Below are 13645 nucleotides of genomic sequence, written 5' to 3' on the forward strand. Positions count from 1 at the left end.
TAAAAGCCAGCAGTTATCGGAGTTATTGCGCTATTGTTTGTTGAGGTTTGTTGTTATTTACATGTCTTCATTTTTCTTTTGCACAGTGTAACAGTCAATGTGAATTCACTGCGAACGCAATTTTACTTTGCAGAGCAGTGATTTCATCTGTACTTCCCAGGGTGCAGTCAGCGCCTGTTGTAACCTAACCGCACACATGCACACGCACACGCACATGCACACACACATGCACATGCATATGTAAAATGTTGGCATACTTTAAAACAGCAGTACAATAAGCATGGTCACAGTCGGTGCGTAAGCTTAACATATCTTCTTAAGTGTTCCCAAAGCCTAAGGGAAACACACACACACACACACACACACACACACACTCTCTCTCTCTCTCTAACATCCAGCAGTGTGTATCGTGTTGTCCATGCCCACTGACCGTTTAGGGGAAGGGCAGCTCAGCCCCCTCACTTTCCCCATTGGCTCCAGCTGCAGCAACTTCTCCTTCATTTCTTCTCGGGTTTGGCAACGGATCCGTTTGTTCTGACGCAAGAAACGTGGCCGCAAGTTGTCAAAAGTACCTGGTCGAGACTTTTCTCCCCTCAGCAAATCGAGGTTGGTTAGTCCGACTGTTATCAAAGCCATAAAAGGAAGAGCTTAAAAGTAGCCTTGTGTGAAAGGCGACCAACAGCACAGAAACCAACACCAGGGCTGCTGGAAACTCTACTCCTCCCTGGGACCGTGCTGTCAGCATGGTATGTCCACAACACAGACACACACACAGCTCTGCTTTCACACTTTATTAACGAAACTTTATGAGCACTAATACCTCCACTCCATCTTCACTGTTCGCTTCTTGCTTTTGATTGTCCTTCATGTGTGTGTGTGTGTGTGTGTGTATTTTTCTGGTTTGTTTTTGTTTTTGTTTTGTTTTTTTGTTTGTTTTTTGTTTGTTTGTTTGATTTTTCCCCCCCGTGGGAAGTTTTGGGCACATTGTTGTATAATTTGCCGTTAAGAACCAGACTCCCCCCTCATGAATAGGCTTTAAGGCTGCGGTCTGCCTGACTTCGGATAATCTCCCATATGCAGCTGATTTTCTATGGGTTGTGTTCGCAGTTGTATACATGCCCCTCAATATGCTCAGCGACAGATATCTTCCACGACCCACCGCTGTCAAAATGCATCTGTGCATTAAGGCCATTGTGGATACACTATGCTCTATTGTACCGCGGCGTAAGCCAAACTGCAGTCAGATATTATGTGTAAGGTTTTTTTTTTTTTTTTTTTTTTTTTCCCCAGGACATGAAAAGATATGACAACAATTCCTATACAATGATCTGATGTTTATGTGAACGCCCTCAAATGAGAGCTAAAACCTAACATTTCATGTGATGGAGTAGAGAGCCAGCACTGTAATGTGCAGCTGTCCGCAAACTTACAGGCTGCACTGTAGCCTGTATGTTTCCCGAAATATATTTATATTTTTAGTTCATTAATGAATCACACACAAATATATATATTTATCCTATATATGTATATATTGCAAATGTATAGTACAACATTCTGTATGTAGAGGTATTTTTATCCTACAGGCTCCTTCAGGCTTCAGCCTCACTGAAGGAGAGAAAATGAGTCTGATTGACAGCTACTGGGGTTATGCAATAGCCTACTATGGGTTGTGTGTGTGCTGGGGGAACAGTATTAAATGTATTTGCTTGTGTATACCTGTGTAGGGTGTTGGCTCTTTGAAAACATGATGAGGCAGGTGGAGAAAGTGAATAAATAACTTTAATGATTTGTTATGACGGCCACCTAAGAACTGGTGGATTCTGGTTGATTGTTACTGTGGCTCCATTCTGCAGCTTCTTGGTGCAGTGGCACCGCAACTGCTTTGTTAGTACTCTACTTCCTTATGTCAACAATATTATTCTCCTTTACTTTGTTTTTCAGAGGTGTGTTTGATTTGCGTGGTGTTTTGCATTGCAACGGGTCCTGTGGGCCACTCATTTTGAACTGAAGACATTACAATGGGGTTTGACTCTTGTTTCTTTCCTGTTTCGCTCACATGCCAGTTTCGTTAACCGATCTTCACCCTGTAGCAGCTGGCTCGAATGAAAGTTGGAAAAAGTTTGGCACGATAGCTGGTGGCCTTGATGAGTGCAACTGATTAATTTACTCTTGATCCAAGATAGGAGTGTTGCAGAAACGTTACTCGGTCCTGAGTTGGTAGATTGCCAAAGAGATATTTACAAGAAAAAACGGCTCGGGCTCCTTTTCAAACTTGATGTCAACATGTGAAATTGCAAGTGTGAAAGGGGCTTTATTCTGGATATTTGTGGAGGGTTGGTGTGTCTGTTAAGTGATGCTCATACCATACACATGTTGTTTGAGGCATCAACTCACATAATATGTATACATATAAAATAAAGTGTTCTGTATACTGAATATGTTTGACATTAACTTATTCCCACTCTACACTCCTTTCTGTTTAATACTCACTGTTGCTGTAATGGACTCCTTAGAATTAGTTATGTGCATTTTAGGAAAATGATGAAGATGCAGTGTTGTGACATAAGGCAGAATAACACAAACATGGCATTTGCTACAGTCTCACACTTTAACTTCCTCAGTAATGTGTATAATACACAATTTAGGTAACAGTAACTGTCCACCTACATAAAGCATGATGAAGGCTTTTTGTGTTTTGACATTGGCTGCAAAGAAAACCTAAAAGAGGGAGGAGGAAGCTGTGTTTGTGGGTTTCGGATATCTTTAATCTCTACGTTGTAGCCTATTTCTAAAAATGTTTCCATTTAATGTATTTAATGTATTTTTAAAAAAATGTATTTTTAGAGCTGAGTAGGCAGGTTTGACCTCTGCTTCATGCTTTTGTGCGTTTACTATTACTGTCCACTGAAGAAGTGTGGTTGCCTGTTTTCCAACTGTACCCAGAGATAGACCCTGACTGACCAATAGGCCAAAATTTACAGCCGCTCAGTGTGTGTGCTTTGTGCCTGCCTGTGTGTGTGTGTGTGTGTATGCTGCGGGAAAGGGGCTGTGGGGCAAGAAGATAATTTAAGGTTATCCAAGTATAGAAAAACAGAAGGAAAGAAAAAAAAAAACACTAGTTCTTTTGAAAAAGGCTGAAGCAATGCCCAGAAGTGGAGAATAAGCAGGATTTTTCCACTAAATTTTGAGATGTGTCAAAAGTTAAGAGTACATTAGAGTCCTTCTTACACTTTCAGAAAAAGTGAAAATACATGCGAAACACAACACCTCTCACTTTACAACAGATTGCAGTTGTGTGCAAATTGGTTTATTGCATAAATTATCTTTTTCCACAAATTACAAGAAGCGCTGATAGTCCTGCTGTGTTGTTACACAGTGGAGGACGCACTGAAATATCTATAATTCGGAATCGAGTAATATTTCAGCTGTATCTGCATTCATGTCCAGGCCTGTTTCAATGACAAAAATAACATTTCATGATTAGGTTGGTTCTCTGTAAGTCCTTCAAAAGTGCTTTTTCTTTGAAAAGGAAACCAATATGCCACGAAGCCAACTCACAGATCTGATAGCCAGACATTATCAATTACTAATATTGAATCAAGTACAGGTAACCTTGGTGAATCACAAGGTTACGTGAATCTGCAGGTAAATAGGATTGTAACTAACAACTTACTATGATTAATCACTTAATGTATTTTTATTTTAGTCCAGTTTAAGGTGACATAACCCACAGTTCTTAAATTTACTGTGACTATAAAACACATAAAAGCAGCAAAGCCTCATGTTTGAGGAACTTGGACCAGTGAATTTTTGGTTTATTTCCTTAATAAGTAACGTGTACAATTTCTAGATAATGAGAATTGTTGTACATAAATTCCCAGTTCCCAGCAGATGACTGATCAACTAAACATCAGCTTCTACTACAACAAAAGCCTGTCATGGTTCATGATAAATGATCATTTGAATTTAAGATATCTGCCGGAACATCTGCAGCCACTCAGAAACACTGGATTTTTAAAATGTTGCCCATGAAACTGAAATCTGTATAATCTGTGAATCAAACACTTTCTTCAGCTGTTTTTGTTCAGTATACAGTTTCAAAATGTTGAAATAAATCCCAATAGCTTTCTCCTGCCTTGTTACCAACTATGTCCACTACATGGTCAACCCATGCCGCTCAGCACCACCCACAATGTGAACCAATGTAAACCAAACACCTCCCAGTGGGCTCTCCCTCTCACTCCCACCCACACGTCACAGAAGACCCGCACCCTCACATCTGCCTATGTGGCTACTGCTCTTCCCACTTCCCCTCCTCTCTATTTGTGTACGCATGAATATTTTAGTCACTCTCTTGCACTTCTCTGCGTATGTGACTATGCGTGTACACATATTTCTGAAATCACCTGCCCTATCTGGCCATGTGTCTTGACCAGCCACATACTTTTCTGGGTCATACACCTCCTGTAATTTTCCATTCTCACCAGCTGATACCAGCAGAGGCACAGAGAAATAATCCAGCTGGGTCATGTCCTAAAGCCAGTTTGGCTCATGCTAAGCTTTTCTTGATATGGCCCACTCATCGTTGGTTAGCAGGATCATGTAGAGTGAGTGTAGTTTGCTGATCTCATGTTTTCATGCCTGTAAGCTTCATTATTCTCTAACATTGGGGTTATTTATGCATTTTTTAAGTTAAATGGCAGAGAATTCGGATGAACTAATCAGCTCTTTCATTTGCAATAGACAATTGTCTGTTTATGCTGTTGTTGTCCACTTGCTGTATGTGTAACTAGAGAGTCAACAACTGCTGGAAGCGAATTCCTTGTATGCATGAGAATGCTTGGCCAAATAAAGCTGATCTGGATGATGATGCACTCTTTGACGGTGTAAACTAACAAGAGTGTGCGTCCTACCAAACAAGACATTTTATTGCTGCTAACCGTAACAAATTGGCCTTCACCAAGTGGATGATTTTAATGTGATGCTGCGGCAGGAAATGTTGGGTTTGGATGAGCAGTAACTTAACTTTACTGTTTGCTTTATCACGACTGTGAAAAAGCAAACAATGAACAGTGAGGCTAACGATAAAGTGAAAAACAGTAACGCTGGATTACATGCATCCATTGTTTTGCTATGAATCCCTCATGTGAAGGCAATTTGTGCAGGAATGGCAGACTCTGCCACCTTACATGAAAACTACCATAGAAACGTAATTACAGAATGTAGATGCAGTGAATTGCTGTTGCTGAAAAATTTCGTTCATAAATATCAGATACAGGGTTTGATTTCTTGAAAATCTATAGGATTATAACTAGAAACTTAAATATTGTTTCTATATTGTTTTACGCAGGGGACATACATGATCTCAGAGTCTCACTTTTTCCCACATGGAGCATATTCTCCTTGTTTATTTATACAATTGAAGAGCAGCCGGGGTTACAGCACATGTCTCACGGTTACGTTTTCTCATGGCAGGTGAGGGGTGGAGGGCTGAGTTTAGCACAAACGTGACACTAGAACAACAAAACACAAGAACGCCCCCCTTGTTGTTCCCTCCCCATGACTGTCAGCGGTCTTCAGCCTGTCCCCTCAGACGCCATTGCCCTCGCATATTGTTACAGACTACCATGGTCCCTGATAAATGATAAGTTGGACATGGTGGGGATCTGCTGGAATGTGAAACACAAATAAATGGGAAACACTTAAACACATACAGCGTTTTTCATGTTCTTGTTTTACACACAAGTTTTGTTTGCCAGTATGTGTGGAATATTTTGTCTTTACACATATTTATTTTCCATTTGCAGGAGAAAAATGTTGGAATAACATGTTTCATTTTAGCTAGAATGTCTGATTTAATAAGAAACTTAATAACTTATTTTCAATAGGCTTTTACTGAAGTCTTTCTTTCTTCTTCTTCTTCTTCTTCTTCTTCTTCTTCTTCTATGTTTATACCAAGATGGAAAAGCCTTCACTAGACAGCAATGAGGACAGAGCCTGGCTGGGTGAGGGTCAGTCTGAAACTCAGCTTACAACTGATCCCGATGGAGTTGAGGCAAATGATGGAGACCGGCCAGCGTGGGACTCTAAGATCCAGTATGTGTTGGCCCAGGTGGGGTTCAGTGTGGGCTTAGGCAATGTATGGAGATTCCCTTACCTTTGCCATCAAAATGGAGGAGGTGAGTGCCTTTAAATAAAGAAATGTAAATTACAGCTTATCATAGCAGCTCTCTTGACACCAGTAACAACTTTGTACCTATTTTTATTGTGGCATTTTTGTGCATAAAGTGAGTAAGTTAGGTAACTTGTGTAATTTATATATGGCCTTCTATTTATTTAAATCTGTCTCCCTTCCCTCCTTCCAGGGGCCTTCATGCTGCTGTATGTTTTTCTTCTCCTGATTGTGGGAGTTCCACTGTTTTTTATGGAGTTGGCAGCTGGCCAGAGCATTCGCCAGGGCAGCATCGGTGTATGGAAGCACATCTCCCCAAAACTGGCAGGGATTGGCTACTCAAGCTGCATGGTGAGGATTTTGTGTGTGTGTGTGTGTGTGTGTGTGTGTGTGTGTGTGTGTGTGTGTGTGTGTGTGTGTGTGTGTGTGTGTGTGTGTGTGTGTGTGTGTATTGTCTGTTGTTTCTTTGTTTTTTTCCTGGGTTTGAAGTCAAATGGTTCATGTCTGTCTGTCAAGTTATACTTTGGATTATTTCTTAGTTATGTCAAACAAAAGCAAATATGAGGCCAGCAGCAACATGTATTCTCCTAGAGGGCACCTTAACCATGAAAGGTTGATGTTTACACTTGTCAGTAAAATGATTACGCAGCTTTGGTAGCTGGCTTTTTCATGATCAGGTTTCAAAGGTACAGTCATCAACAGTATTTTTAATATAAAAAGTTCATAAAAACAAACTTCCTCCACTTGTCTAATCAAAAACCAAAGCGTGTACTCTTTTTTTAAATCACCTTTCTGTCAAAAACGTAACAACTTTCTTTTTATTACCAGCCACTGTGTGTATACTTAAGAAAGGACGATGATGACATCTTGCAGTGCTGTAATGTGAGAGTGGCAGTGTGCCATGGTGCTGGCAGTTTGTTACATAACAGCTTCTATACGGACGAGAGAAGGCAAACACAGGGTAGACAAGAACTTTCTGTGCACATATAGTCCACAGACGTGTACTTGTATGCTTAGACGCCCATGCCTTCTTTTTTTTTTCCAGGCTTGTTTATTTTCCAAAAAGCCTCATTGCTCTGTTAGTCCCAGTCAATGTCAATGTCAAAAATTATTTTTACACTTCAGGGATACATTTCCCCATACAAGATTGGTTGATAATAACTTGTAAGGCACATGTGTATATTAATGCAACATTATATCAAGGTTGACTCTTATCACAGGTCACTTTAGGTTTGCTGTTCTCTACTTACACAACAGATTTTTGACCTTGAAAGAACTTTTCACAGCATGTGCAGTTTACAAGTCAGCACATACTGTATACTATCTAGAATTTACTATGTAAATATTGATAACCCATTGAGTAAACATTCATAAAACCTCTCTTTCCCTCTAGGTCTGTTTTTACGTGGGTCTTTACTACAATGTTATCATTGCATGGAGCCTGTTCTACATGGGCAATTCATTTCAGTATCCTCTTCCATGGGAGCAGTGTCCAATTGATGTAACTACGAATGATACAGGTGCTCACATAACAAAACAAAATGAGGTGTCATTTACAGTAGATGCCAGTCAGAGGCTCATAGTGTTGTCTGTCCTCAATCAACAGTGAAAGAATGTGCAAGTAGCTCCCCAACGTCATATTTCTGGTTTCGGAAAGCCCTCAACATCACAAATTCCATTGAAGAATCCGGAGAGTTCAACCCCATCATGACGGGCTGTTTATTGGCTGCTTGGACAATTGTCTCCTTGGCTATGATCAAGGGCATCAAGTCGTCTGCGAAGGTAACTTAACATCTCTTCTAGTTTTTTGCCTCAGTTATTCCTGCAAGAACCAATACTCCGGCACACAAACACACACTGAAGCTTGTATCATTGCTGAAAGAATAAGGTGACACAGCACACCCGTTTACTATCAGGCAGAGACTTGGATGAGAAGATCAGTATCGCACAAATGTCTGGTAAATATGGTGAAGATACGGCTACAGCTAGCAGCCAGTTAGCTTAGCTTACCACAAAGACCAGAAATGGATATAACTTGTTAATTATTGAGCACTGGTAGGCAGACTTTATTACCTTTTGGCGGCCTTTTTTGTTGCCTTTCGATGTGTTTCCCTCTAAGCTAACCAGCTGCTGGCGGCAACTTCATATGTAATAGACAAACATGAGACAGATGCATTAATCTTTTCATCCAACGCTCTGAAAGCAGAGAAAGCAAATAATGACTTTCCCAAAACATCAAAGTACACCTTTCAAATGATCTGGCACAGAAATCATCCTTCTGCTTCTTTTCCCAAATCTTAGGTGATGTACTTTTCCTCAGTCTTTCCCTATGTGGTGCTCTTTATTTTCCTCATCAGAGGAGTGATGTTGGACGGTGCGATGGAGGGAATCACCTATATGTTTTATCCTAAGGTAAGCACAAGTCTCTATACGTATTTCATCATATACATGTTGTTTACATTTTGTTTTATGATTTTTTTACTTAGTGTCAAATGAAAAATGTTCATAGAGTATTAAAAGCTTTTACAACCTTTCCAATAATTTAGACTAAATGAGAGTTTGTTTTGTGGTATTTTCCAGCTTGAAATCTGGGGTAATGTGCAGGTGTGGCGTCAGGCTGCCACACAAGTCTTTTTTGCCCTCGGCCTGGGCTATGGCTCTGTTATCGCATATTCCTCCTACAATCCAGTCCACAACAACTGCCACAGGGACGCGCTGATGGTCTCTTGCATCAACTTCATGACATCTGTGCTGGCCTCGCTGGTAGTTTTTGTAGTGCTGGGTTTCCGTGCCAAGAACATTGCACTACGCTGCGTGGCTGAGTACGAATATGTGTGTGTGTGTGTGTGTGTATGTGTGTGTGTGCATGAATTTTAACCTTCCTCTGGTCCATTATTAGCAACACATTTTGTAGAACTACATTTACATAAGCCTGTCAGTTTGATCTGTATAAATGCAACATACTAAAACAGACAGAATTCTCAAAATTATCCTCAAAGTAACTTATTTCACCAAAGTGCCAGAAAAATGCCCTCTGTTTTTACATAGCTATCCAATTTGCAATGGATTGTTAAAAGCAAATTATAGCACATGCATGCACTGGATATCAAGATTGATGAAATACAACGGTGGACCCAAGGGTGAAATGTTATGCAGTCATTTCAAATATTCTTAGTAAAGATTGACAATTTATTACAATATTGGAGCGAGTGACTTTTGGAAGATGCTGCCCCTTTGATGTTGGATTTTCTTATTTTTACCTATCCAGAAATCTTGGTCTGCTAAGCTCCATGACATCCCATGGATCTAACCAGCACTGGTGGCCTTGGTTCAACATGACCGATCCAAGCTCTGTGTCTGTAGATGAATACAGAGAGTGGTACAGTCATTACAGCTCCATGGTGGGGGCTAACATCACTGACTGCAGTCTGGAGGAGGAGATGAATAAGGTGAGGGGCGATCTTTGTGGCTCTTTTGAAAAGTGTGGATACACTATTTCAGTGATGTAGTGGGGAGCCAGACCACACAGAGTAACATGCATATGGGTAAAGTCTGAGAGACTCCACATGTCATGTCGAAAGCAGATGTGGAGACACAGAAACTAATGAAATCCATTATATATGTCCCGTATTAATCTATGTTGTAGGAAAAGAGACATCTAAGAGTTGCTTTATAAGTTGTCGGACAGGCTTGCTTTAATAAAAAAAAAATTTAAAAAAACGGGAAAAAAGCAGGGACTCAGCCAGAGGTGAATATCTCAACAACATAGTATGTAGGTGGAGTTCTGAGTCTCCCAGGATGCCTGAGGAATCTGTAAAATATCCAGCAGGCAAGAGGAAGAAAACATATGGGTATCTAGTATATCTAGTAGGTCCACAGGAGAGATGGAAGCAAGCTGTGATAGAGGAGTGAAAGGAGAAACTAAAGAAACAGAGGAAGAGGCATTAAAAGTCATGTTATCTCAGAGTTTATTTTATCACAAATTTCTATATTCTCAAAAATAGAGACATAGGAGGAGTGCGTTATGTACTGACAGGCATTTTTTGTAGCAGTTAGGGGTACAAAATCTTTTATATGATTTACATAATCATGTGATGTACTTGCATAGGATACAGGTGGAACTACCAATCCCAAGTCACATACTTTAGTGTGCATGGAGCCACTAAAATACGCGTTTGAAATCCTCACTCAACATTTACATAACTCTTTTTTGTCACTATCTTTTTCCTTGTGTGAGTGCAGGGCGTTGAAGGGACAGGCCTGGCATTCATTGCGTTCACTGAGGTGATGGCCCTCTTCCCGGCCAGCCCCTTCTGGTCCACACTGTTTTTCCTAATGCTGCTCAACCTGGGCCTCAGCACCATGTTTGGGACCATGCAGGGAATCCTCACACCGCTCATGGACAATTTCAGCCTCTTGGGGCGCCACCGTACCATACTCACTGGTAATACTGTACACACAAGTTAACATGTGTTCAAACAAGTCAATATTGGACATTGCCTGCTTTTGATTATACATAAAAACACCTGAAAAAACAGAAGACACTCTGTAGTGATAGCACAGTATATTTTACTTTATCAGATAAACATAATATGCTATGTTTGTTCAGCACCTGTTTACTATTTTCTAACACTGTCTCCATTATTTGTTTTTCAGTGTCTAGCTGTGCTTTAGGGTTCCTGATAGGACTGTTGTTTACCCAGCGTTCGGGTAACTACTTTGTGACTATGTTTGATGACTACTCAGCAACCCTACCATTAATCATCGTAGTCATTTTTGAAACCATCAGTGTGGCATGGGTTTATGGAACTGATCGGTAAGAAACAATATTTCTGACAGATTTCGCTATTAAATCATTTTTGCCTGTCCTGTTTTCATTGTCTTTCTGTCTGATTTTGAAAAAGATGCTTCTAATATAAATATTTTCCAACACTGCAGCTTCCTGGATGATATTGAAGTAATGCTCAAATGGCGCCCTCCAGTGGTGTACAAATATCTTTGGAAATACGTTTGCTTACTGGCGATGGTTAGTCTCCTGGCTGCCAGTTTGCTGCGCATGGTCTTCAAAAGCCCCACATATACCGCCTGGAATCAAAACACAGTAAGATATTAGTCAGAAGCTTTTTGCCCTTCAAAACAGTCAAGATAACATGTTATAGTTTACAATATATGTTGTGGTTTTACGATGACACCTTTCTGCGTATTTATTCTCCCAACTGTACCCAATAATGTGAATAGTTTTGAATTACACAACTCTAAATTTGTCTCAGCCTGTAAATCTGATGAGGCATGTGTTGTAGTATCATCTATACCTGACAGTGTGTAGATGCACTTTCTGTGTGCATAATGTGATTATTTTGTTACAACTACAGAATTACTTCTGTAAATAACCACCTTTAGTTTTCTTATTTATGAATATGTAATCAAACTGCCTACAAATGAATCATTAATCTGAAAATAAAAGGTAATCTTTGAAATTCTTACATGGTTTTTTTTACAAAATAGTTATTGCTAGTTAGTGCGAAAATGTTGCATTAGGAAAAGACTCTCTCTCTCTGATATGCTCGGTTTCTTCATCTCCAGGCTTCTGAGATGACCCTTGAGTACCCTGGCTGGGCCCTGGCTATGATTGTCATGCTCATAGTGATTGCTAGCTTGCCTGTGCCTGTTGGCTACATCCATTCCATGCTGAAGAACCGCAATGTCCGAAACGCTCACTCTGAAGAGGGAGGCGGCCAGGAGGTGCACCGCGAGTTGTACACCAAGTGCAACTCCACTGAGCAGCTGGATTCCAACTCCCACCACCGAGACCCTTCTGAAGAAGACGAGGCTCGTCCCAGGACTGCCTTTCTGCCAATGGGCAACGAACACTACCGGCTCCTGTCCCAGCAGGAGGAGGATGATGAGGAGCAAGATACAGGGGTATAAGCACAGCTGGGGGAGGGTGGTTGTTTGTGAAAGGACAAAATGTCGAACCTCTGAGAGTGTACAAGCAAGACCCTGCCAGAGAGAGATGGCAAAGTGAAGGGAGGTCAGTCATAAACACAATCAGAGGAAGAGTCTTTGGTTTGTACCCTATCGTCATATTCAAGGAAGTTCTACAGTGCCGACAAGCCAAAGTTATTATATTAGTTAAAGTACATTACCAGTCAAATCAAAAGCTTTTTATATTCTGTAGTTATGAAACTACGACTTCAGCTCCGCCATTCATTTTCTGAACCTCTCATCCTGTTCAGAAAGTAAAAACACTTGCAAATAGATGAAAAACAAAATAAGCTGCTATATTTGGTGAAACAAAGAATTTATTGGAGGTTTTAGATTATGTAATTGTCAAACTCTATTATTGGTGCCAGCCCGATTTCCTGTGGGGTGGTAAAGTAGCCGGTGAATCAAGGAATGCAACAACTGACAGAAATGTGCTTTATGATGAGTATTTTTAACTAAATGACAAGTATGGATTTGCATGAAAACATTCTACCTTGAGAAACTGTGATACGTGTGTGTGTGTGTGTGTGTGTGTGTGTGTGTGTGTGTGTGTGTGTGTGTGTGTGTGTGTGTGTGTGTGTTTCTGTTGTGAATCCGTTTGTATGTGAAATGTGAGATGTTAATGTGTCAATTAAATAAGTTTATTTTACATTATATTTTTATCATTTTACCTCACAAGACCACAGCAATGTTTTTACATGTGCTCACACAGTGTACAATGTAGCAGTATTGTATTGTTCTAGATGAGGACTGAAATAAACCTCTAGATGGCAGCAACCTGACTCAGTGAAACCTTCACTCTTCACTCAAACCTGAAGCCATTAACACCTTTAAAAGATAACATTCATTTCTTTTCATTTTGTGTTGTTTTTTTAATGCTTGTTTTGGTTGAGGGTTTTCTTAATAAAGCCATTTGTGGTTTTGAAGTTTCTGTCTGTGAATTTGCTAAAGGGGTCAGTAGACTGAGATAAGGATAGGATGGTCCAAATAAATATCTCTGGGGAGAACAGTGTTAGTTTACTTATTCACGTCAATGTAAACTCAACTCAAGCCAATCTACACCTTCGTCATTAAAATACATGACTGAATCATGAAGTAGCTCTTTTATGTTTAAAGAGCTTTGCTGCAAGGTCGAATTTTTGTCAAGTTTTAAAGAGACACTTCTCAATGAAGCTAGGAGATTTCTATTCTACTATTCCTGTCTACTATTTCTCTATGTATCTGTAAGAATTAGTCGACTTTAAAGGAAAGTTCCATCATTTTTGGAAGCTACTGAGGACGGAAAATCTCACTCAATCACTTCAATTATAATAGGTTCTATGCCATTTTCGCTGGTGCCACTTTTACTGAGCAATGTTGATCAAATTCACTTAAATTTTTTTTTTTTTTTATATTCCAAAAAAAAAAAAAAAAAAAAATACTACTAAATTTACTAAATTAGATATCATCTAACAGGTGCTGTAGAAATGCCCTTTGATAGAGGTATAT

At 40.0% G+C, this 13645-nt stretch overlaps 1 protein-coding gene across 1 annotated transcript; it reads left to right on the plus strand.

Moving 5' to 3' along the window:
* Positions 1–460: 460 nt before the first annotated feature.
* Positions 461–13083, plus strand: slc6a16a (solute carrier family 6 member 16a). The gene is made up of 12 exons (XM_071474000.1): positions 461–746; positions 5960–6179; positions 6366–6523; positions 7566–7692; positions 7779–7954; positions 8474–8584; positions 8753–8994; positions 9441–9621; positions 10415–10616; positions 10829–10988; positions 11111–11273; positions 11756–13083. The coding sequence occupies exons 1-12, from the start codon at positions 744–746 to the stop codon at positions 12098–12100; spliced, it is 2088 nt and encodes a 695-aa protein (XP_071330101.1). The 5' UTR covers positions 461–743; the 3' UTR covers positions 12101–13083.
* Positions 13084–13645: the final 562 nt, after the last annotated feature.

The sequence above is a fragment of the Trachinotus anak genome, unplaced genomic scaffold (genome assembly GCF_046630095.1).
Source record: "Trachinotus anak isolate AG129_WGS33_773 ecotype Australia unplaced genomic scaffold, CSIRO_AGI_Tana_v1 ptg000003l, whole genome shotgun sequence".
Lineage (NCBI taxonomy): Eukaryota > Metazoa > Chordata > Actinopteri > Carangiformes > Carangidae > Trachinotus > Trachinotus anak.